A 20,886-nucleotide genomic window follows, 5' to 3' on the forward strand; every position below is an offset into this window, starting at 1 on the left:
ACTTCATCTTACGGATAGGATTTGAGTCAGACGACAGTAATTCTATCAACCCCGCAGGTGACGGACGTCTTCGCGTCAGAGTCATGTATAAAGACGAGTTTGGTCAACACAACTTTGTCAGATTTAATTTCTTTTTATAAAAGGAGCCTAAAGTTACACAATCCACCACGATGCTTTCACTCATTCTCCATTAAATAATTTAATCGAACACTGTTTCCAAACTTTCAACTTAAATGCAATGAAGTCGACAAACATTTATGTGGATTAAACCATTTAAGTTGTAAAACTAATATTTTAAAGATATGTATCTAAAATCTAAAAATAACCTTTAATTTATGCAACAGTTGAGCATTCAAAGTTTCTTGTAGCTTTAATCAGTCCTGTTTTTAAAGTGTCCATATTTTTAAATATTCTTTATTGTGATGACGATGCTGTCACTTCCTCTTCATCGTGTGGGAGGACTCCTGCTTCATCATTGCTTTCTGCTTCATCCTCTGACGTGTCCTCACTAGAATCATCTTCAGGTGCACTAAATACAGAATGCAGATTTGTAAAGCTACCATTTTTAAAAAAAAAAATTTTAGGCAAGTCATTCTACATTTGTATGAAGTAACATTAAACTAGAAAAAAAAATTCTAAAACCAAGGAAAACTGAACAGTAAAACCTCTGAATTATGATACTGCATTGATTGATACATGCAGCCATAAAATATGTGTATTTGCAGTTGCGATGCTGTCACATGCCTAAGTTAATGCTTACCATGGACGTCTGTTGAGATTCATAGATTCTACTCCTGAGTCAACATCAAATGGATCTGTGAGCAGGGCATGTGATACGCTTTTGTTATTAAGAAGGTTCCTTTAACATCCGATCCAAAGTTAAACATGAGGCAAATAAATAGGACAGGTTAAAAACTGAACAACCCATGAAGCTACACAGAACTGTAAGGAAAAACACTTCGTGGAACCTCAATATATTTCTCATAATTTACCAAACTCCTCCTCCTCTGGTTTAGAGGTGAGAAACTCCTTCTCTGCAGCCAGCAGTTCTTCCTCTGACTGACAGACAGCATAGCGCTTCAGCAGAACTTTATTGAGCTCCAGGAACACGGTCCCCCACTTAAATTTCCTTAACAACAGATGAGCCAGTTCCTCAAAACCTGTCAGAAATTAAATACAGTATGTAAAAAGTCACTTTTTTTTTTTTTGCAGAAGCCATTTTAAACTAACAGTAAAAAAAAAAAAAGCTCAAGCTCATCCTTACCAACAATACAGAATGTGGCGGCAAAAGCCTCAACACAAGATAACTTGCAAGGCTTCCCATAGTTGACGGGGTTTGCTGCTACGAGGTACGGCAGTAGACGCGGATGACTTCCAACCATCTTTTTGAAGGGCGTCTCCTCCAGTTTTGCCCACGAACAGTCGATCACCGCTAACCCGTTCTGGGCCACAATCTCTCTGTGCGTACGGAGCCACGTATCATATAAAACAAAGTGAAAGTTAAAAAATAAATTGTCAATACAAACAAACACGGAAAATCAATCCAAATTAATTGAGTACAAAAAAATAACTATTCTGAGTTTGTTAAAAGCAGCTTAAGGTTTGTTTGTTCATATTATTACAAAAGCTCTCTGTCTGCTGACCAAACCTGAGGTCAAACTTCCAGAGAAACTATGCAAAAAAAAAAAAGAAGAAGGATGAATTCTCATCTTCAGCAGCTCATATTTGTTTGATGAACCATCACAACAGAATAATAATGGAATAAGTCCAGATTATTTGCAGGCTGGTGATATTAATGAGTGCACTACACACCTGTCTGCTGCCGTCACGTACTTTGTGCCCATTGGACTCAGAATGAGTCCGTTAAATCTCTGATTGAGGCGCAGGTTTCGTACAAATCCCTTGCGTACCAGCTTTCTGCCAGTGCAACGTTTGGGATCACAGTGACCCAGCTCCCACATGGCGAGTGGACAGGGTAGTTTCACCTGGGGGGCCTCCGCTCCCTCCTCTGGGTGAAGACTCGCTGAAAAACACAGACAATGGGCAGAACGTACAGTTTATCAATATATATGCGATATCAACACCCCCCCCCCCCCCCACACACACTCTCATTTGGAGGTTTGATTTTACACCGTTTACAGGCAGTGTTTCCTCAAATGCGTTCTTCTTCAAACAATATACAGAGTTTATGATCAACCTGGTTAACTTGAGGAATGTTAAGTACATTACTAACTTTATTCATATTCTACAAACATGGTTTATTTAATATTTCTGTGAAGGTATTTAAGTTACTGTGGCCCATGTATAGATTTAAAACAAGAACTGGAGTCAAGTATTAATATTCATTGTGTCAGGATCAGAGATATGTCAACATTCCGTTGATCCCCAGGGGAAAATTCTTCTGTTGAAGGTGCTTTCACTCAAATACAGATATATAGGATGAAGATGAATTGTAGAAATATGTTAAATGGATAAGTAAAAATTGAAATAAAACATATAAACACAATCAGCAACAAATAGAGCAGGTACATATACAAATGGAAGTATTCTTACCTTCGAGAGCAGTATGCATCTCCTCTGTAAAGGCCTCTAATGATTTGCCCTTCACTTTATGTCGTTTATCTTTGCCTTTGTTGTCCGGGCGAACAAACTTGCCCTGTTTTTTTCGTCCCATGTTGCACAAGGTGAGCGGACAGCTACTTATGTGTCTGTTTTACATGCTAAATGCTAACTCCCCCCATTCGAATCTTTGGACAAATTAATTCACGAAACATTGGCATGGTGTGTTTTCCCCTTGCGTGAACGGTTTAACAGCTTCGTAGAAATGATCTCAATATATTTATTTATCCTGTCCTGCTTTTCATAGAATTGTAAAAACAGTGTATCCAGTCAAGCTTACTCTGTACGTGGAGAGCACGTCGGACTCCATGAAGCGAACAGCGCACGCGCATTGAATTTTTGGTCACGTGACATATCACCTGACGAACGAGGACCGGAGCAGGAAATGTAGTTCGAGACCAACCGAAACACATTTAGGAACTAAAAAAAAAAAAAAAGTAACAATGCGCTGTTTTTTCAACGGGGGGTATAATTTGATGACGCTATGCGTGTTTTTTGCGTGTCTTTTCAGTGAGTATCACCCCTTTCTGCCGAGTGTAATTCCTGTAACATTAATGCGGATGTGCTAACATGAGCTGGGCTAGCGTTCGTTCATTGAGCTGATTCTGGTTGTTGCTGACTTTTTTTTACACAGTAAACCATGGAAGCGCCGGTAAAATGAAGATAGTTGAGGAGCCGAACACATTTGGGTTTGTGTTGACAGAAAACCTGCAATCTTTCATCGTTTAGTCCTCGCCCTGTTCTGACAGACGTTCTCTCTGCTTAGGGTGAACAATCCGTTTCTGGTTCAAGGATCCAGACTACAGGCGAAAGTGTCTCCATCTTCAGTATCTGGTAAACAATTTGATCATTTCATTTTTCTTTTGTTTGTTTTACAAATAACTTAGTCTTACTTTGTGAAACGTTTAATTTAAATACATTTTTTTTTTGAACGTCATTGCTCCTCTTGTGTAAAACTTCTTCAAGGTCCTGCACATCTTTATCGATTAGCTGGAAAGTGCTTCATTCGGACAGAATCAACGTAAGTTTTCAAGGCACCATATCATCGTCTCCAAGATGCCTATACTTGGTCTCCACTCTTTTCTGCTTGTATGCTGATTTGTCAATGCTGTCATCTGCAAAACTAACGTGGTATTTATACAATCGATCACTTTCAAGGTATAAATATGAATTCTGCCCTTTTCACAACGTCACCCAACATGAGCAGTCATTTAGATGGAATGCATACAGTGGAATACTGGGGTAAGACACTGCAAAAATAAATAAATGAAATTAACAACAACAAAATTGACAGTGGATGTTTACTGCACAGCAATAAGTTCTAAAAAATCTTGTGTTTTTCTCCCAGGATCTGGCAGGAGTGGGAAATAACAAACAACACTTTCACAGGCATGTGGATGAGAGATGGAGATACTTGTGGAACTAGGAACAGAGAAACAAAGGTAACTAAAGTTTGATTGAATTCTTGTATTTGACAGTTTAGGAGCTCCTCATTGCTTCTCTGTGTTTCAAAAAGAAGACAATGATGTTTTTCCAGATTATTAAGCTCTGTAAGTCAAGACCCATAACAGTTGGGTTAATGAATTTAATTTGTTTGTTCCTACGTGATCTATATTTCTTTTTCTGCAGGTGATTTTTGTCTGTAGCAACAGCAGCAAACTTGCTCAAGTTTCAGAGCCGAGTACTTGTGTGTACTCACTCACATTTGAGACACCGCTAGTCTGTCATCCACATTCTCTTTTAGGTAAGACAACAGAAACAGAAAGTGTAAGTTTGTAGTGTTAATGCAGTGGTAATATTAAGATGTAAAAATTGTACGTTCCTTTTAAGTGTATCCGACTCTGACTGAGAACCTGCAAAGGGAATGGGACGAAGCAGAGCAGGCTCGCTATGAAGGTCTTATTACTGAGCAGGTATGCAGCAGTTTAGCTGAGAACTGAAACAACGTCGTTACGTCATCAGGAGGCCTGTGTCCACCAGGTCCTAAATATAAAAAGATAAAAATCAGCGTTGATGTGATTTAAAAAAAAAAAAAATCCATAGTTAAAATTGTGAGTCATAGTTATATAATTTCACATCATTTTAAAAGGCATAAAAATGAGATAAAGTTATCCTTCTGAGTCAACCGGAGGTTCCATCATGCAGTTTGTGTCTCCTAATTATGACTTCATCTAAATTTAGATTTCTCATTTTTAATTTTCCAATGATGGCTATCATTCTGTTAGTTTTGACTTTTTATTTGATGAATTACCGTGATTTTTTTTTTTCTCCACCCGGCAGAAAAATGCTTCCATATGTGATCATTATCTTAAATATTGCGTTGCCATATTTCATATTTTCTTCTGTTTTCATGGAGGGGAAAATATTTCCCTAATTCTTTTGTGTCCTGCTGTCACCACCACGCAGGGATACGATAATCTCTTGAGGGATATTTTTGAGGACGCCGGTTTCCTGAAAAGTCATAAAGTGAACCTGAAGCCATCGTCTGAAACAGCTGATTCAGAAACGCACAACTCTTTACAAAAATGCACTGAGGTATGTAACTTAAACTCCTATCGCCATGGGTAACATGCTCTTTCAACCCAGATACAGAATCATAATCAAATACAGCTCATCATAGGGGACGGAAAAATAATTTGTATGATCTCACATTATTTTTCAACAGGACTTCCAAAAACAGAGAAAAGAGATTGAGAGACTGCAAGCTCTCCTCAGTCAACATCATATTCCTTTTGATTCAAAGCCAAGTAAGTTATTTAGGATTTAATAATTCAGAATAGTCACTGTGTGCAGCGATTTGGTTTCAGGAGTTGTCTTTCGCTCCGTGTCACAGATGAAACAAAAGGTACAGCGAGCGAGACCGATAAGGACGAACACCTGAGGGGAGACACCGGCCTTATTGATGTGCAGTGACAATCATCCACGGCAAGACACCTTTGACCACCAGACTGGATTTAAACATGTTTTGTTGGTCGGTGTGATGGAAACTTCACTGATGTGACAGAACTGCGCCCGGGCTCGGCCATAAGGGGCTTTGGTCTTCGTTCAGACCCTGCGAAGATGGAGCGGGTTGTGAAATACAAATGCGTTTAACAGAAGAATGTTTGCAGATAAAATTTGTAATATATTCATTGCTAGACACAGAAGTCTCCTACTGTTTTACAAACTTCTTTAAGGAGAAAAAAAAAACTGTCCCTGAATGCCTTGTGATTTAAGCACAACAGATTTTGTTTAACTTATATTTCTCTTATATTTATGTCAGACTAAACACATACGGGCTCAGTTTCCTTTGTTTGGACAGTCTTGACTACTGTGAAGTGCCAAAACACGCGATGTAAAATTTCTAATAATATCAGTTCCACAAATATGTAGATAAACTCAAATCTAACGTTGGGAATATGAATTACAGGGATGAGGGGTGTTTTCTTAAATTGTAAAATTAAATATGTTTCAGACTTTGCCTTGTGAAAAGTTGTTCTCCCGACTCTAGATTATGGGCTTTGACATGCACAAACATGTCTCCAAACATTCCTGAGACTTTCATCCCCGACACTTCCCCCCGTTTCATCTGCAGCGATGTGCATGTTTTCATGTGTTCATACTGGGGAAACTGGGCGTTTGATTCTCAGTTCTTAGTAAAGAGGGACATTTTGAAGGTAACTTTCTGCGCGCACGAGCTGTAGCAGTAATTTTTAAAACTAACACACAAATACAAAACATGGCAAACACACAGCGTGTACTGAAATCTAAACCGATCCTTCCTGAACGGACTGTTGAACAACAAACTAAACATTTCAGTCCGAACTGTGATCAAGGTGATCTTTTTTTGGTCCTTTGATGGTTAAGTCTTTCTCAGTCTGGTCAAGAAAGCACCTGGATGACTTCTCTGGCTCTGTGCGCCCTCTGCTGGACGACACTGTCCTCTGGCGCTTGTCCTGATTCTTCCACAAGGGATAAGGCTTTTTGCACTGTGGTGTCTCTCGCTCCTCCCTGGAGTCCCTCCAGGTAGTGAAGCAGCACGGAGAACTTATCATCAGGAATCTGAGGAAAAAGGATTTGTTTCTTTAATTCTTATCCGTCCATGAATCCCAATCGTTCGTATCTTTACTGTATTTACAGGTTTGTTAACAAGTATCGCAAGTGCAAAGATGACACAAATATAAAACCTATTACCAGTGCAGGTTTTCCTTACGTATTCTACAATATTCTGCTTGTTAAATGTTAAAATGTTGAAAAAGATTAATGAAGAAGGGTGGAGGTGAAACTAACTAATGTACGAGGAAGCCGTAGTCTTGGAAACCTGAGCTCAGACTAAATGTCCGTCAGGGAACTGAAAGCTGAAGTTTACCAGTTGGGAGTCGAACATGTGCTGCAGTAACCACGTCTGTCGCGTCTTCTGGAACTTCCACTCAGTACGATTGTCAGTCCAGCTGCAAAGACAAAAATCAGAAACAAGTTGCTGGCCTCCACGGGGCTGGGCTTCAATATGTTCCACACACACAAACACACAGTCACTTTTATGGTATTTATACTGTATAGACTTACATTAATATCCTGGAAACTTACCCACACAACTTAACCTTAACTTAACCTTGACCCCTGACCCACAAATATGCATTGACACAGCATTTGTTCCCAGTATTGTCCTTAATTAACTGGTCCTAAGTCTGTATTATATCCCTGAAAATGGCTTAAGTCATTAGAGCCCCCCTCCCCAAACACACACACACACACACACACACACTGAAGTATATAATGCTGAATGTAAGTACAGAGAAGTATAATTAGACTCAACATGGTATCAATCTGAGTTACTTCATATAACTCATATTTTTTTTTATATAATATAAAATAACGAGGTGGGACAAAGTAACAAATCTAGAGAAAACTGTGATTATTTAATTGACCTTCTTGTTTAAAACGTGATTAAAAAAAGGAACCGAAATCATTCGTGATTTTTAGAATGTGATCAGCAACTTCTAACATATTCCCACATTAAATGCAACGTTAGGGGCATTCCCTCAGTAGCATTTTATCAACAACCGCTGCATTTCGTTGTTGAATCATCACTTTATAAATTTTACTGGTGACAAAATCATTGATGTCGACTGCAGTTGGCCAGGAGCGTGGAATGAGAAACTTGTGAAACAATTTTACTCTCCGGATTCACGCCATGGTTTGAGTACATTGAAAGACCTGCTGTCAAAGGCGTTTACTTCAGTGGTTTCCTGCCAGTGAAGTCAAGTCTTACCAGGAGAGGTAATCTAACGCTTGCTGAGATGCACTGGGTCCGCACGCTTCCGTTTTCTTCGTGGTCTCTCCCTCGGCCTTCTGCCTCTTCTTCTCCTCCTTTTTCAAGATCTTCTTCATTTTCCTCTCCAGGACTCGCCTCTCCTCGGGGCTCAAGTCTTCCTCTCCCTCCGGCTCGCGTGTCTCCTCGCTTGGTGGATCTGAAATCTGTGGAACCAAAGCAAAACAAAGGCTCATGGGAGTTATCTGCATGAACAGGCCTTCCTCTTTAGAGCCGTATTGTTTCAGCCTTTTGTGTAAAATTCTTTTCAAACGTGCAGAAATAACTACATGATAAGACAAAATAAATGATGTCATATTTGTGTATGATGACATCATATTCTATTTACGGCATCCTGTATACAATCTTTGTGAAACCTCTAAATGTTGTACATTTCCAGACGGTTTGTTGTGCACGTGTATAAAGGCAAGTAAAAAGTTATGTGCCCTTTTCAAGTTTACATCCACTTCCTGTTACACTGCAGTTTCTCGCGGTGTTTCCTGTATCGACAGCATCCCCCCCCCCCCCCCCATGCAGTAAATGCTGTCTGCTGGTGCACAACATCCCTTCAGCACTGCATTCAAAGCACTTCTGCAACAATTAAAACGGACCACCTGTTGATTGCCACATCACATCTGTGTTTCAGACAACGGCACAACTGCAGGGGGAAAAAAAAAAAAAAAAAAAGGAGAAAAACAATTTTATTTCAGGTGAAACGGAATATTTGTCCTTCCCCGTTTCGTCTGTAGAGAAGTATTTTTAACTGTGGGTGCCAGCAACCACGGCGCAACTCACACTGCTCTATTTGTCTCTGGGGAAGTTAAACAAGGGACCCAGTATGCTCTCTGATTTAACGTACCTCCAACTGCATGGTGAGGGGAAAGAAGGGAGAAAAAAAGAGAGGGGGAGAGAGAGAGAAAGAGGGGAGGGAAAGATTTTGATCACATGGCTGCAAAGTCGTTCTGAAAGTATGCTGGAAGAGTATTGGCCCACAGAAATAGAAACACCCTGCAACAGTTGAGCGGCGGCGTTGATGCAACACGCATCATTTTCAGAGCTTTTTTGGCTTTGGGTCAATGAGCAGCTAGAAGATACAAACAGGAGACGAGTGAATGACGACAGCAGAAAAATGGTAAGTGGAAACATGTGTTGACGGAGCGGGTAGTTTCTCAAAGGGAGGCAGAGAAATTGGCCATAAGGGACGTGGTCGTAGGAAATGTTTAGAAACTGAGCCTTCTACTGTGTGTGTTTTTGTGAAGAGATCGCTAATAACGGCTCTCAGTGATTCATTTAGGAAGGAAATGTAATAACCAATAATGTTCCTGTTGAAAAGCCATTCAGTGATTCACGGGCTGCACAAAAAGATTTACTCTTGATAGGTTCCCATTTATTTCATGCGCTTGAACAGCAGTTTATTTAATAAATCTATACCCAAATAACCTGAGCTGTAGCTGACTGGATGGGTTTAACCATGGAGGAGGCTGACGCGGATTTCATCAGTGGGCGTATTCTCTTTTCTTTTCCAGTCAACTGAAAACGCCACACCACCATTTTCCAATAGTTCCACCGTCACGGTCAACTCCAGCGCCACAAACACCTCTACAGTGGTCCCCACCTCTTTCTTGGAGCAAATTGCAGCCAATGACATCATCTCCAGAGCAAATTACGTTTACAGTTTCTTTGCGGCCCTGGCTTTCATGGCAGGCTGCTTCCTGCTCTACAGTTTCATCCAGATGTACAGAGCGCAGCGGCGGCTGGCCTGGCTCGACTGCCTGATCTGGGCTTTCTCTTGCTTTCAGCTGCTGCTGCTGCTCTTCTCTCTCTACGCCGTAGCCCACAGACCACACTACCTGAAGACCACAGCTCTAGGCTGCGCTGCGTTCTCCTTCAGCGTCAACGCTGCCTCTCTCTGCAGTCTGTTTGTCTTGGTGCTGATGGCGTACGTGTTAACCCTTGATCCACCGTCCCAAGCCCCTCTGAGGAAGCCTGCTGTCTGTGCAGTTCTAGTGATCCTGACATCTGTTGTGATCTCTCTGCTGCTGGCTGGGATTCGAGGACTAAAGGATGGACTACAGGAAGAGGGGGACTGTTTTATGGATCCAGTCCATGCTGGTGTTTCCTACGCAGCAGCAAAGATGTGTCTTGTGTTTCTGGTTCCCTACATGCTCATTCTGGGACTTCTGATAGGTGGCTGTGTCCGGCAGAGGAAATCTAAAGGTCGCTTTCTCTCCGGCTCTGAGGAGGGTCCTGTGTTCCTCACAGTCACCATGGTTGTGTTTTTCTGCCAGCTCTTTTACTGCGTGGTGTTGGTGAGAGCAGCTCAACAACAGAAGGATGGCGTTCTGGGCGATCACAAGCGAGCGTTCCTGAATGTGGCTGAGTTTGTATTGTTCTCGGGGAGCAGTGCTAGCCTGCTGCTGGTGCTGCTCCTGCACCGGCCATGCCGAGAAAGTCTATACGGAGTTTACAGACAGCTGAAAGACTGCTGTCGAAGTCCGGTACGCACGCAGCCCAACAGAAACATCATAGCCCCGCACATCGAGATCACCGACACCCTGCAGGACATCGAAAACTAAACAGACGCATCTCAGCAAGAGACATAAAATTAAGCTATTTTTTTCTTAAAATGCCAGTATAATGTTGTAATATAAATGTATTTTTCTTTTTGTACACTTATTTTATAAAAAAATAAATGTGCTGAATCAGGCAAAAGGCTAGCACAGCCATTATTGCCCCTTATGTGACCAAGTATGTATAAATTTGCAGCCATGAGTTATGTAAGGACTATGAATCAGAGCAGGAACGGGTGAATGACGTAACCGGGAAGGGCCGTGTTTCATGTAATAAATTCACACCATTTCCATAAAAGCCCATTTGGACTACATGCCTGGAAAAACCTGCTTTCCCACATAGGAAAAACTTTGCAAAGTCGGGACACTGAGATGCCGGCAGCGTCGATATTCCTCTTGCAATTACAGTTTTGAAGCGGTTAAGGAAACTCAACAGTGAAGGGTTACGTTGAAATTTCCAGCTACTTTCAAAAAAAAAAAGAAAAAAAGTCAACAGACACCTTTTTTCCAGCGGTAACAGACGTGTGGAGCGTATTTACAAGCAAAGAATGTCAAATAACCCAGCACTGGTCGGACGTTTAAGAAAGGAGCTGGGTACATAAGACGCTGGCATGTTACACGTCAGACGTGCTCAATGAGAGGAACAGTCAAAACCCCCGCATATTCCCTATGTCACTCCTTTTATTGATCGCTGGATATAAAATGCAGTGATGGACAACGTTAGGGTGAAATCACCTCAATCAAAAGAAAAAGCAAAGATTTTGCAATTGAAGTCATGAGCTGTTTAACGCCAGCCTGTCCTCGCATTCTTTGGTGTGAATATTGTTAACCTGTCAGTTCCAAACATCCCCTCGCTCCCATCTTTATTTATTAGCTACAATCCAAGTTGGTTTCATACTGGAGCGCCAGTGCTGCCAAGATGGCTTTGCGTCCTGGCTTTACGGGATTATTTATGCAATAAAATAATATAAAGATACGTGTATGACATTTGCTGTATCGTTAATGAACTGCGGGGAAGATTTCAGGAAAGTTTTGACTCTGTGCTGCCGGATTACATCGTGTGTGTGCAAGTGCAAGTGGTGTTTTTTTTGTGGTTCCTGATGTTAAGTGGAGGTGGGTGGTGCCAAGACACATCTTTGATATTACTGTGCAAAAAGGTTTAGCTTCCACCGAAGTTCAGGGAGGTGAGCGATCACCGGCTGAGCCAGGAAACACAGGTAAGTTAAATCTAATACGCAATTCATTTCATATCAATGTCACAATTCGGTTTAAAAATAAAAGCCATGTAGTTAACTAAACGCCACTGGGTTTGTATTACAACTGTGGTCTGACATTTTTCTAAAGTAAAAACCTCAGATTGTTTTCTTTTTGGCCCTCTGATAATTTTAACGCACAACTGACTTAAAGGAAAAGCTGGAAACGAGGAGGGACGAAGAGAAATTGGGATCATTATGAGAGGAGACAGCACACAGCTCATGAAACCCGTTCATCCATCCATCCGTTTTCTATACCGCTTATCAGTTAAGGGTGGCACGCGGGGGGGGGGGGGGGGGTTGGATCTTATCCCAGCTGACATTGGGTCAGAGTTTGGGGTACACCCTGGAGGCGTCGCTCATTGAAACCCAACATTACCTCCTTGGCAGTGACAATGAAGGTGCGGTTGGTGCTGGAGAGAAAAGCGAGGCAGCCAGCACCAATTTCGCATGGTCTAAAGATCCTTGGAAAACTTTGAAACACAGCAACTCAACTGTTAGCAAAACTGGGAGGCGTATTAGGTACGTAATACTGCGAGGACTATAAATCCCTCACAGTATCACTTCACTCTTTCACGTCAGACGTTGCAGCGGTTATCTCAGATATTTTGCAGTAATCTTCAGAGTAACTAACATTACATTATCAGCCTTTTACTCTCCAGCATTAACACAATATTCCAGGTAAAATAAAATGTTACTCACCTGTACACGACAGATCTTACAGATACCAGACAGCAATGTTGTTATAAACAAAAACTGTATTCACTGAAAAAAAAAAACCCTCACTTTTCTGAGATTGCTTTAAATCTTATTGGATCATATTTCAGATTTTTAGGAGGCAATAAATGCCATCTGGATTAAAAATATCAGACTGTTATGAAATTACGATGAAACAAACTGGGTTTTTCTTTTAACACAGTACACCAAGTCGCAGACAAGAAAAGTTTTTTTGTTTTGTTTGGTGCAACAGAAATCAGGTCACCTGATCAGAGAAACCTGTAAAGAAATGCGTCTACGTTCTTACCTCCTTTTGCTTTGTCTTGTCTGGTATTTGCTTCATTTTGCATTTCTTCTCTTTTTTCTTTTTTTTCTCATCTGCTGCAACAGCGACAAAGGGAATCTGTACTGGACCCTCCTGGACGAAGTAAATAAAGGATTCGTCATTTTGTGGATGATTTTAGGAGAGGATTTTTAAAACTAGTAGAAGGAATACAGAATATTTCTAATATTTGACTCACCTCCAAACTTTTCTTTTTCTTCTTGCTGTTTGTCATTTCTTCCATATTAACCTCACTGTTAGTGGAGGGCAAATTCTTCCTTTTAAGAGGCTTTGATGTTGATAGCAAGGGCTTCTCTCTTGCCATGATGTAACTTTGTCCAACAAAGAGAAACGTTATTGAGACAAAACATACCTGATGCGGTTAAAAAAGGATGAACGCATACATTATCTGTTTTGATGAACATTTTATAATTCTAACCCTGGTTAATACATCTTATTAACCTAAACTATACCTCAATACCTGCCTAAAGGACCCATACAGTCCCTCTGCTTCTACACTAAATTAACTGTAACTCAGAGGACGAATACTTGTAACCTCTATTACAAACACGCCAAACACATACGGTGCCTCCGCCCACAAAAATACTGTAATAACTAACACGTCATAATGATGCTTTTATATCAACAAATAGTGAATGAAAGTGTAAACTTACTCGTGCTTGTAGAGAAAGACTCTGGAACACACACGAACAAACGTGGGAGACTGAACCAGGAAGTGATGTCACGATAGTGAAGCCTGATTGGACGGATATTTTCTTTGCTCTGTGATTAGTCGGCGGCTGCGGCGGATTCAATGAACCCCAGTAATAAAGATATCTGATACTTGATCGGCAAAACACTAACGCCTCATTAAAAGACACTATTAAATTTAAAAAGATTGTGGAAAATAATAATTGTAGAATCACACCGGCTTTTTATTAGCTTGTTTTAGCAAATTGTTCAGTCGTGGCCAGATAATTTCACCAGAAGTTTCGAATAGAGTATTGCGGTGAGCACATTCATATTCTGTCACAGGTTACAATTATAATATAGATGAAATATCACTATTTTACTTTAACTACGTTACTTTTACTTTTTTGGAAGGGGGGGGGGCAAAATAGTGACGTATGGTTTGGTTGACAAACGTCGGAACCATTGTTGTTTAGGCACGGGACATCGGATGGAATTCACGGTTGTACAACAACGAGTTACATGACCGAACGTTTGGTAACTTATACCTTCAGGTTTTCGTGACCTCGTGTGTCGGTTGACCGGTTCCCAGAGATGTCGTTAATAACAGGACGAGTTATCAACGGTCTGACTCGTACGGCTCTTCGTCGGGGGCTTGTACACCATCACGCGGGGTGAGTGTGTAGATTTGGCGTGTTTTTCTTTCGTAACCCTGTATAGTTTTACCCACCGCCAATGATGAACTGATTTGTTCCACCTGACTCTCTAGCTTCAGTAATATCAGACAAACCATTAAGACCCCACTCACACATTTTGTGTTATTTTAATCCGGTGCGTCCTTCATTGTCACCGCCTGTCATGGGTCTTAGAATTGGATGTTACATCAGCAACAACTTCAAGCTCGCCTGAGAATATTAAAGATTCAACTGCCGCAATCGTTAAACTAATTTTTTTTTAATTATTATTATTATTATTTTTATTGGAAGCCTCTGTGACAGTTGCATCATCAGTTTAACCCTGAAGTTCCCATGTGTCTATTGTACTAACACTTAATTGTTATGATTTTGTAAGAAATGTAACTTAAGTGAACATATAAAAAATCATGTTGCTAGCAAGCTGCTGGTCAGGTGCGACGTTGCTTATTTATTTAAATTTATGTAAATTTAGACATTTTTACATGATTGCCTGTGCTGACATTTATTGAATACATTTTATTTTAGGTTCAACAATTTAGTTTCTTACTTTTTAGTGATCATTGGATTGTTGTATTTTATCAAACACCTTTTAAAAAAACATGATATTGTCCTTAAATATCTGCATCAGCCATTTAAAACTCATATTGCTCACAACTAATGTCCTGGGTGAGATAAAAGTTCTCTGGATAACATCATCTACACATAATGTAATGCAGTGTATGAATTAATTTGAAGTTGAGGTAAAATTTTGAAACTGCATACTCACAAACCGCTGTAAGAAACTATCCAGCAAACTGAAAATGGCTTTGAATTATTGGTGTAATATCAAATCAAATGGAAACAAAGAACAATTCCTCTCTTTCAACAGACGAAGCAGTGTGCGGCCCCTAACTGTGAGCTCCCATAGGCAGGTCAAAACTGGGGATGAGGATGTTGATGAAAAGCCCATCAAGTTCTCCACCAGTAAAGCCAGCCACAGAGTCTGGAAGACTAAGAGAGCTGTGATGTATGACCAAGGATGGCCCTGGTGGAAAGTCTTGCCCCTTAGTGTCATACTCTCCAGCTTACTTGCCTGGTGTGCTCTGAGAGAGGAGAAAGACATTGACCTGGAGCTGAAGAAGAACTTGTATGAGCGATTGCCTGGTTTACTCCCAGATGAAAAGGAGCAAGTCCAAAATAAACCAAGCTAATGACAGCGGGAATGCAGATTTATTTATTGTGGTTTTATTTTTCACTCTGTTTCAGGCTGATGCACTGACAAATTGTCTTGCTAGTGCTGAAGGTGCTGTTGTGATGCCGCCCAGTGCAAGAGCTTTTTCTCCTCGATATGAACCATACATTGCCTCAGGATATGTTAGTGCTTTGAAGTTTTCAGCCTTTAGTCTGTAAAGGCTAAGTTGCCAGTTTGAGTTTAATGTAGAAATGATTTCATTCTCATTGTACCTTAATTAAACCATTGATCAAGTGTCTGATCAAGTGTCTGATCAAGTGTCTGATCAAGTGTCTGATCAAGTGTCTGATCAAGTGTCTGATCAAGTGTCTGATCAAGTGTCTGATCAAGTGTCTGATCAAGTGTCTGACTTTGGTTAAGTCAGAAGGACTGCAGATAGAAGCTTTAGACGGTCTTCAAGTGAAACAAGTTGGCAGTAGGGATTGATTTAACTGTATAGGCTCATCTTTCAGCACCCCCCCCCCATCAATAAGATCTAAAGATGATCGCACACTTAGTTGTAATAAAAAGCAAAAATTGAGGTAGTGGAAAGTTTTATTTACAAGAAATCCTATGACATGCACACACAGGATCAAGGGTACAGAATCAATAGATTTGCAAACCTGAGAAAGGCAGTGGAATATCAGCATTTACAGGTATGAAGGACTACTTTAGTGATAGGACAATTGAAGAGGGTAATTAAAAATAAGTCTAAAAACTGCATAAACAAATTACACATGCTGGCAATGGTTTACGATTTACAAAACATCCCCATGGGCCCCACTCCAGTCTGCCCTGCCCCCCACCCAGTAAAAAGACGCCCAATCTTAAGCACGCTCTCCTCGAATTCGCCGGGCCAGTTGAATGTCCTTGGGCATGATGGTTACCCTCTTTGCATGGATAGCGCACAAGTTGGTGTCCTCAAACAGTCCAACCAAGTAGGCCTCGCTGGCTTCCTGGAATGACAAGAACAACAAGTCAGTTGAGTCCCCTTCCTCTTACTGGGACTCATGAAACCACCACCAACTCACCTGCAGTGCTCCAATAGCAGCACTCTGGAAACGCAGATCTGTCTTGAAGTCCTGAGCGATTTCCCTGACTAACCGCTGGAAAGGAAGCTTCCTGATGAGCAGTTCAGTGGATTTCTGGTACCGACGGATCTCACGCAGAGCAACGGTACCAGGCCTAGAATAGCAAAAGACATTTTTGCCTCAGCAAGAACCTGAACCACGAAAGAAATAGACCCAAATGAAAAAAAAACTCACCTGTATCTGTGGGGCTTCTTAACTCCACCGGTAGATGGCGCGCTTTTCCTTGCAGCTTTTGTAGCCAGTTGCTTCCTTGGCGCCTTACCTCCAGTGGATTTACGAGCGGTCTGCTTAGTACGAGCCATACTTCACTTGTTCGCCTGGAAGGAAAGAAACACAAAACCAAGGATTCAACACGAGGACCAAGCAACACATAGGTACCGTAACAGTGGATGTAAATCCGGGAAATACAAAAGGGTGGCCATTCTTCCTCTGAGTCACGTCCTCACATATGTAATTAACTGCGATAATATTAGTCTCCAACACGTCACTTTTAAAATCAGGTTTCACTCCCGTACAAAGCCATTTTAGCGGCAACTCGTCACTTCCTCACTGGCGCTCACTTCCAGTTGCTGTAATGTTGTAATTATTCGTAATACGGAGAATTTTGTATAGAAAAAGGAAAAAGAGAGCAACAACTTGACAAAAGCCAAGCCACCATTAACCTACAAAGGACACACACGTTTCCATGCTCGTTGTTAGCAAGCTAAAATAAAGCTAGCTTTGCAAAATGGCGCCAGCTAGCCAGAGGCTTAGGTTACTGTTGCCTCCCAATTTATCGAGAACCAAGCTATGCAATTACACCTTCAATTCACACCGAGTATATTCAAAATAGTGTCCATATACACGGAGTTTAAAGAAACCTCAAATGTAACGGTAGTCGGTTTACTCAACCGGCGAAGGCGCGCGCATTATTTTGTTGACATTTAACTTGTGTTAATTACGGTCCAACATAACGATATTACCTTTATGTGTCCATGTTTTAAAGATACATTAAAGTACATTTCATTTGAAATGAGGGTAAGGAACCTTGACAGAACGTTCTTAAGTTACCTTTCCTTATCTTCTCCCTGGAAACGTCGTGTCCCTTCTGTTCCGTTCGTTGACTGTCGCGTGTGAAGTGAGCAGGAGGTATTTATAAGAGGAGAGCGGAACCGGAAGTCCCGCCTTCAAACTTGCAGGACGGGTTCAAACTCAAATCCTTTCAGGAATGTGATTGGAGAAAAGAAAAGGTTTTACTGCCCCGCTCGAAAAAAAAGGAAGAATCTGAATGGGGTCTTCTTCAACTGCTTTACTCATGGAACTGAAACGCCTTCTTTATGATAATCATCTTTAAAAAAATAAAGAATGGGTAACTATTAAGCCCGTTTTTCCCCTACAAACTATTATAACAATGTTCTCAACAATGAGGTCGATATCTTTTCATCAAGTTCTATGAAGAAGGACTTAAATCGTGCGATACGATGAAAAGAGGAATATGTTCGCTTCCTTGTGCTGTTTGAAATGCAGTTCTATCAGCACACCGACCCTACGTTTGTTAATTCGTAAAATCAGACTTACTTTACCAGAGCTCACGAATTTTTAAAAAATCGGTTTGAATCTCGAAAAGATCACAAAAAGCTAAAACAACTGAAAAATTACAGATTTTTTTAAGCCAAACTCTGAAAGTATTGAGCGACCTAAGTCCTGTGCGGAACAATCAGCGTGTGGTAGCAGTTGTTCCCTGCCGTACATCTTTTCGAGAAACACCAGTGGTGTGTCTCTGAAAAGCATGAATTCATGGAGGAACTTTATCTTTGTTTATTCTTTTTTGCCGGGTAAATTTTGCGTGTATCTGAGCATTTGTCACCGAGCAGTTTTTTGTGTGCCTGTAAGATCAAAACCTGCATCACAGGAAGAATCAGCATGAGCGAACAGAAGCTGCGGTTTCTAGGTACATTTGTAAAATTGACAGTAATATTCTTCAGCGCTGTTTGCTGTGTTGTGTAGAGTTTGGTTTATGTCTACATTCCTGCTCTAACCCGTTATAATGCTATTAAACTACGTCTTTGGGCACTACCATGTTTAGAAATGTCCCTATGGTCATGGAGTACTTAAAAGCAGATGCGCACTCGAACCGTGGAGCCACTAAATGATTTTAAATTGTCGTTTAAATGTGTTTTAGGTCAAGAGAAAGCATAAAGAAAGCAAAACTTGTGGATTGTCAGGCACTGTCATTTTCCGTTTGTGTCTAGAAAAGAGGCAGGCTGAATAAGCTTTCCTCTCTGTTACTTGTCAGTACTGAAACGTGTCAGTGCAGCTATGTTTTGATTGTGAAATGCTTTTCTTTTTTCTGCTGATTGCCATGTTTTACAAAATGACCAGTTTTAGTTATTCGTTCAAAGAAAGTATTTTTTATTTGGTTTCCTTGTGTGAGTGTGTGCGTTTAGGCTTTTCACCGCTACCTCTAGTGACAACTCATTGCAGAACTCTCCTTACTGCATGTGTGCTCATCTGTATGTAAAGCTGTGAAACAACTGACTGTAAATTAGAATAAGTGTGTCCTGTGTTTGTTTTAAACAGACATTAAACCAAAGTCAAACGGCTCTGCTTCTGTGGAGAGCAGAACTGCGAAGCCCCTCCGGACTCGCGGCAATAATAACTTCAGATTCAACTTCTTCTCTGAGGATTCTCCAGCCCCTCAGACAGAATCGTCAACATCAGATGAGACTGAACCATCAGTGGGCCAGGTCGCCATCACCGGACAGGACTCTGCCTTTGCTTTCAACTTCCAAATCCCTCCTGATTCACCTGAAGGAGACATGACAACAGAAGCTTCAGACATGACTCCCCCGCGCGGCCAACACAACCACCAAGACGACAATCCTTCTGATCGTCAGGGGGTTAGCTCGGTATCTGAACCCCCTGCACCATCAAAAACAAAGAAAAAGAAGAAATCGGGAAAGAAAAAAGCCACAGGCGGTGCTGAGGCACAGCAAGAGCAGAATCCAGTGGAAGGGAGTGCAGGAGGCGAAGACACAGAGTTGGTTCGTGTTAAAAGTTTCTCTTTAAAGTAACCGTGATGAGCTGCACTTCACAGGCTTGATGTGATGCGATTGTGTGTTTCAGAGTCCAGAAGAGCAGTTAAAGAGACAGCTGGACTGGTGCATCGAGCAGCTGGAGTTGGGAATGAAGTCCCAGAAAGCCACAACAAAGCAGAGTCAGTGTGATACTTAACTCATAGCTCTTGTAGGGCCACGCGTGAATGTGAATTTATTGAAGTGGAAAATTAACAGGAAATGTGCACATCATATATATTTTAGACGCATTCTGGAGAAAAGAACAAGGTACTTTTTAAAAATGTTTTCCCCCCCTTTAGAAGAGGAGGCGTCTCGTGCCCTGAAGACTCTTAGCAGCTCCAAAGCTCCTCTGGCCAAGAAGCGGCAGGTGATGAGGGCCGTGGCAGGAGACTACAGGAAGAAAATGGAAGAAGAGAAGAACAAACAGTTCAAGCTCATCCAAAGTGGTGAGCATCAGAGCAGCTTTGTGCTATTGTATCACAGAACCTCAGAACAGAACAGATTCTCTCTCTCTCTCTCTCTCTCTCTCTCTCTCTCTCTCTCTCTCTCTCTCTCCCCCCCCCCCCCCCCCCCCCCCGTTCACATCAGAACTTGCATCAGCTCAGGTCAAAACAGTGTCAGAGTCCCCGAAGAAGTCGGTTTTCCACCGGAGAGCTGACGTCAAAACCCAGACGCCGGCCTCGGCTGGGGACCTGCAGCCAACTCAAGCCCAGGATAAGAACCTGAAATCCCAGACTCGGGAGGAGAATTCAGCTTTTGTTTTCACTCCATCCAAGGAGGAATTTCGCTTCAATTTTTTGTGATTGTTTTTTGGACCGTGAGGACAATCTCAGCAGCATTCTTTATGTTGAAACAGTGTGCAAACCCCCCACCCCCCCAAAAAAAACCTCACAAATCTAAAAACTTCATTGGAGAGGGAAAAGATTACATCACCATGCAAAGATTCAAGTCCCTTCATGGCTTGTACCACATTTTGAAATAATATTTCTGAAATAAATACATAATGAAGAAATAATAATAAAAATTTTTTCTTTGCAAACTGCAGTCTCAGTACTCTTACTCTAACTCCCAAATACATCTAATAATTATAAAAAGGTAATGCTGTTTTGTGAATGTGCTCATCAATAACAATTAAAAGCAATTATTCAATTTTTTTTTACCCTTAAATACATGTTAGGGCAATCTATACTTTAACCAAACAATGGATTTTGTTTAAGGGTTTATTTTGACTAATAAATAAATTTCCACTTTAAAAAAAAATTGTTGATCCTCGTGTGCTTTGGGGAAATATTTACCCCACAAACAAGGTAACAATACAATACACGCAGATGGGAATGTATTTACACCTCATTTAATATTACAATTATGGCTGA

The 20,886-nt window shown here is 41.1% G+C and overlaps 7 protein-coding genes across 12 annotated transcripts; 4 read left to right on the top strand and 3 right to left on the bottom strand.

Annotated features, from left to right (window-relative positions):
• Window positions 1–107: 107 nt before the first annotated feature.
• Window positions 108–2,966, bottom strand: tsr3 (TSR3 ribosome maturation factor). Of its 2 annotated transcripts, none has more exons than XM_086196065.1 (6): window positions 2,900–2,966; window positions 1,813–2,023; window positions 1,265–1,458; window positions 993–1,160; window positions 761–815; window positions 108–529 (listed from the first exon to the last, which is right to left on the bottom strand). In XM_086196065.1, the coding sequence occupies exons 1-6, from the start codon at window positions 2,949–2,951 to the stop codon at window positions 415–417; spliced, it is 795 nt and encodes a 264-aa protein (XP_086052191.1). In that variant the 5' UTR covers window positions 2,952–2,966; the 3' UTR covers window positions 108–414. The 2 variants fall into 2 exon arrangements, with proteins under 2 accessions (XP_086052191.1, XP_086052192.1); XM_086196066.1 differs by having other exon boundaries at window positions 2,554–2,960.
• gnptg (N-acetylglucosamine-1-phosphate transferase subunit gamma) lies at window positions 2,950–5,902 on the top strand. The gene is made up of 11 exons (XM_086196064.1): window positions 2,950–3,129; window positions 3,254–3,308; window positions 3,386–3,453; window positions 3,586–3,640; window positions 3,778–3,861; window positions 3,968–4,061; window positions 4,249–4,363; window positions 4,450–4,532; window positions 5,026–5,154; window positions 5,285–5,366; window positions 5,453–5,902. The coding sequence occupies exons 1-11, from the start codon at window positions 3,063–3,065 to the stop codon at window positions 5,530–5,532; spliced, it is 912 nt and encodes a 303-aa protein (XP_086052190.1). The 5' UTR covers window positions 2,950–3,062; the 3' UTR covers window positions 5,533–5,902.
• Window positions 3,534–13,644, bottom strand: chlsn (cholesin). 2 transcript variants are annotated; one of them, XM_086196067.1, is made up of 7 exons: window positions 13,446–13,644; window positions 12,971–13,103; window positions 12,757–12,867; window positions 7,871–8,076; window positions 6,968–7,049; window positions 6,493–6,660; window positions 3,534–5,671 (listed from the first exon to the last, which is right to left on the bottom strand). In XM_086196067.1, exons 2-7 carry the CDS (start codon window positions 13,094–13,096, stop codon window positions 5,609–5,611), a joined length of 756 nt encoding a protein of 251 aa, XP_086052193.1. In that variant the 5' UTR covers window positions 13,097–13,103; window positions 13,446–13,644; the 3' UTR covers window positions 3,534–5,608. The 2 variants fall into 2 exon arrangements, with proteins under 2 accessions (XP_086052193.1, XP_086052194.1); XM_086196068.1 differs by having other exon boundaries at window positions 3,540–4,602; window positions 13,446–13,642.
• LOC147239494 (uncharacterized) lies at window positions 8,875–11,131 on the top strand. The gene is made up of 2 exons (XM_086196059.1): window positions 8,875–9,041; window positions 9,436–11,131. The coding sequence occupies exons 1-2, from the start codon at window positions 8,943–8,945 to the stop codon at window positions 10,483–10,485; spliced, it is 1,149 nt and encodes a 382-aa protein (XP_086052185.1). The 5' UTR covers window positions 8,875–8,942; the 3' UTR covers window positions 10,486–11,131.
• A 341-nt stretch (window positions 13,645–13,985) lies between the features above and the next one.
• uqcc4 (ubiquinol-cytochrome c reductase complex assembly factor 4) lies at window positions 13,986–15,667 on the top strand. The gene is made up of 2 exons (XM_086196071.1): window positions 13,986–14,135; window positions 15,025–15,667. The coding sequence occupies exons 1-2, from the start codon at window positions 14,056–14,058 to the stop codon at window positions 15,344–15,346; spliced, it is 402 nt and encodes a 133-aa protein (XP_086052197.1). The 5' UTR covers window positions 13,986–14,055; the 3' UTR covers window positions 15,347–15,667.
• Window positions 14,016–20,625, top strand: c23h8orf33 (chromosome 23 C8orf33 homolog). 4 transcript variants are annotated; one of them, XM_086196063.1, is made up of 5 exons: window positions 14,016–14,135; window positions 19,017–19,480; window positions 19,563–19,653; window positions 19,813–19,959; window positions 20,102–20,623. In XM_086196063.1, the coding sequence occupies exons 2-5, from the start codon at window positions 19,256–19,258 to the stop codon at window positions 20,314–20,316; spliced, it is 678 nt and encodes a 225-aa protein (XP_086052189.1). In that variant the 5' UTR covers window positions 14,016–14,135; window positions 19,017–19,255; the 3' UTR covers window positions 20,317–20,623. The 4 variants fall into 4 exon arrangements, with proteins under 4 accessions (XP_086052189.1, XP_086052188.1, XP_086052187.1 ...); XM_086196062.1 differs by lacking the exon at window positions 14,016–14,135 and adding an exon at window positions 16,626–16,831; XM_086196061.1 differs by lacking the exon at window positions 14,016–14,135 and adding an exon at window positions 17,624–17,805 and having other exon boundaries at window positions 20,102–20,625.
• Window positions 15,904–17,662, bottom strand: h3f3d (H3 histone, family 3D). Its single transcript, XM_086196069.1, has 4 exons — window positions 17,508–17,662; window positions 16,632–16,774; window positions 16,398–16,551; window positions 15,904–16,322 (listed from the first exon to the last, which is right to left on the bottom strand). The coding sequence occupies exons 2-4, from the start codon at window positions 16,757–16,759 to the stop codon at window positions 16,194–16,196; spliced, it is 411 nt and encodes a 136-aa protein (XP_086052195.1). The 5' UTR covers window positions 16,760–16,774; window positions 17,508–17,662; the 3' UTR covers window positions 15,904–16,193.
• Window positions 20,626–20,886: the final 261 nt, after the last annotated feature.

Source organism: Aulostomus chinensis, chromosome 23, assembly GCF_037954235.1.
Source record: "Aulostomus chinensis isolate RoL2024-O1b breed Wild chromosome 23, RoL_Achi_v1.0, whole genome shotgun sequence".
Classification (NCBI taxonomy): Eukaryota; Metazoa; Chordata; class Actinopteri; order Syngnathiformes; family Aulostomidae; genus Aulostomus; species Aulostomus chinensis.

Excerpts from the sequence above, each read along its gene's own strand:
- tsr3 (XM_086196066.1), bottom strand. The coding sequence starts at position 2,674 with ATGGGACGAAAAAAACAGGGCAAGTTTGTTCGCCCGGACAACAAAGGC. Across the intron at positions 2,024-2,553 it reads GATGCATACTGCTCTCGAAG|CGAGTCTTCACCCAGAGGAG; the intron begins GTAAGAATACTT and ends TGTGTTTTTCAG. Across the intron at positions 816-992 it reads ACCAGAGGAGGAGGAGTTTG|ATCCATTTGATGTTGACTCA; the intron begins GTAAATTATGAG and ends CCCTGCTCACAG.
- gnptg (XM_086196064.1), top strand. The coding sequence starts at position 3,063 with ATGCGCTGTTTTTTCAACGGGGGGTATAATTTGATGACGCTATGCGTG. Across the intron at positions 3,309-3,385 it reads GAGGAGCCGAACACATTTGG|GGTGAACAATCCGTTTCTGG; the intron begins GTTTGTGTTGAC and ends CTCTCTGCTTAG. Across the intron at positions 4,533-5,025 it reads AAGGTCTTATTACTGAGCAG|GGATACGATAATCTCTTGAG; the intron begins GTATGCAGCAGT and ends ACCACCACGCAG.
- LOC147239494 (XM_086196059.1), top strand. The coding sequence starts at position 8,943 with ATGCAACACGCATCATTTTCAGAGCTTTTTTGGCTTTGGGTCAATGAG. Across the intron at positions 9,042-9,435 it reads ATGACGACAGCAGAAAAATG|TCAACTGAAAACGCCACACC; the intron begins GTAAGTGGAAAC and ends TTTCTTTTCCAG.
- chlsn (XM_086196067.1), bottom strand. The coding sequence starts at position 13,096 with ATGGCAAGAGAGAAGCCCTTGCTATCAACATCAAAGCCTCTTAAAAGG. Across the intron at positions 12,868-12,970 it reads AGAAAAAGAAAAGTTTGGAG|GAGGGTCCAGTACAGATTCC; the intron begins GTGAGTCAAATA and ends TACTTCGTCCAG. Across the intron at positions 7,050-7,870 it reads GCGTTAGATTACCTCTCCTG|CTGGACTGACAATCGTACTG; the intron begins GTAAGACTTGAC and ends TTGTCTTTGCAG.
- uqcc4 (XM_086196071.1), top strand. The coding sequence starts at position 14,056 with ATGTCGTTAATAACAGGACGAGTTATCAACGGTCTGACTCGTACGGCT. Across the intron at positions 14,136-15,024 it reads CTTGTACACCATCACGCGGG|ACGAAGCAGTGTGCGGCCCC; the intron begins GTGAGTGTGTAG and ends CTCTTTCAACAG.
- h3f3d (XM_086196069.1), bottom strand. The coding sequence starts at position 16,759 with ATGGCTCGTACTAAGCAGACCGCTCGTAAATCCACTGGAGGTAAGGCG. Across the intron at positions 16,552-16,631 it reads AAGAAGCCCCACAGATACAG|GCCTGGTACCGTTGCTCTGC; the intron begins GTGAGTTTTTTT and ends TTGCTATTCTAG. Across the intron at positions 16,323-16,397 it reads CTGCTATTGGAGCACTGCAG|GAAGCCAGCGAGGCCTACTT; the intron begins GTGAGTTGGTGG and ends TTGTCATTCCAG.
- c23h8orf33 (XM_086196060.1), top strand. The coding sequence starts at position 18,360 with ATGAGCGAACAGAAGCTGCGGTTTCTAG. Across the intron at positions 19,654-19,812 it reads GAAAGCCACAACAAAGCAGA|AAGAGGAGGCGTCTCGTGCC; the intron begins GTCAGTGTGATA and ends CCCCCCCTTTAG. Across the intron at positions 19,960-20,101 it reads GTTCAAGCTCATCCAAAGTG|AACTTGCATCAGCTCAGGTC; the intron begins GTGAGCATCAGA and ends CGTTCACATCAG.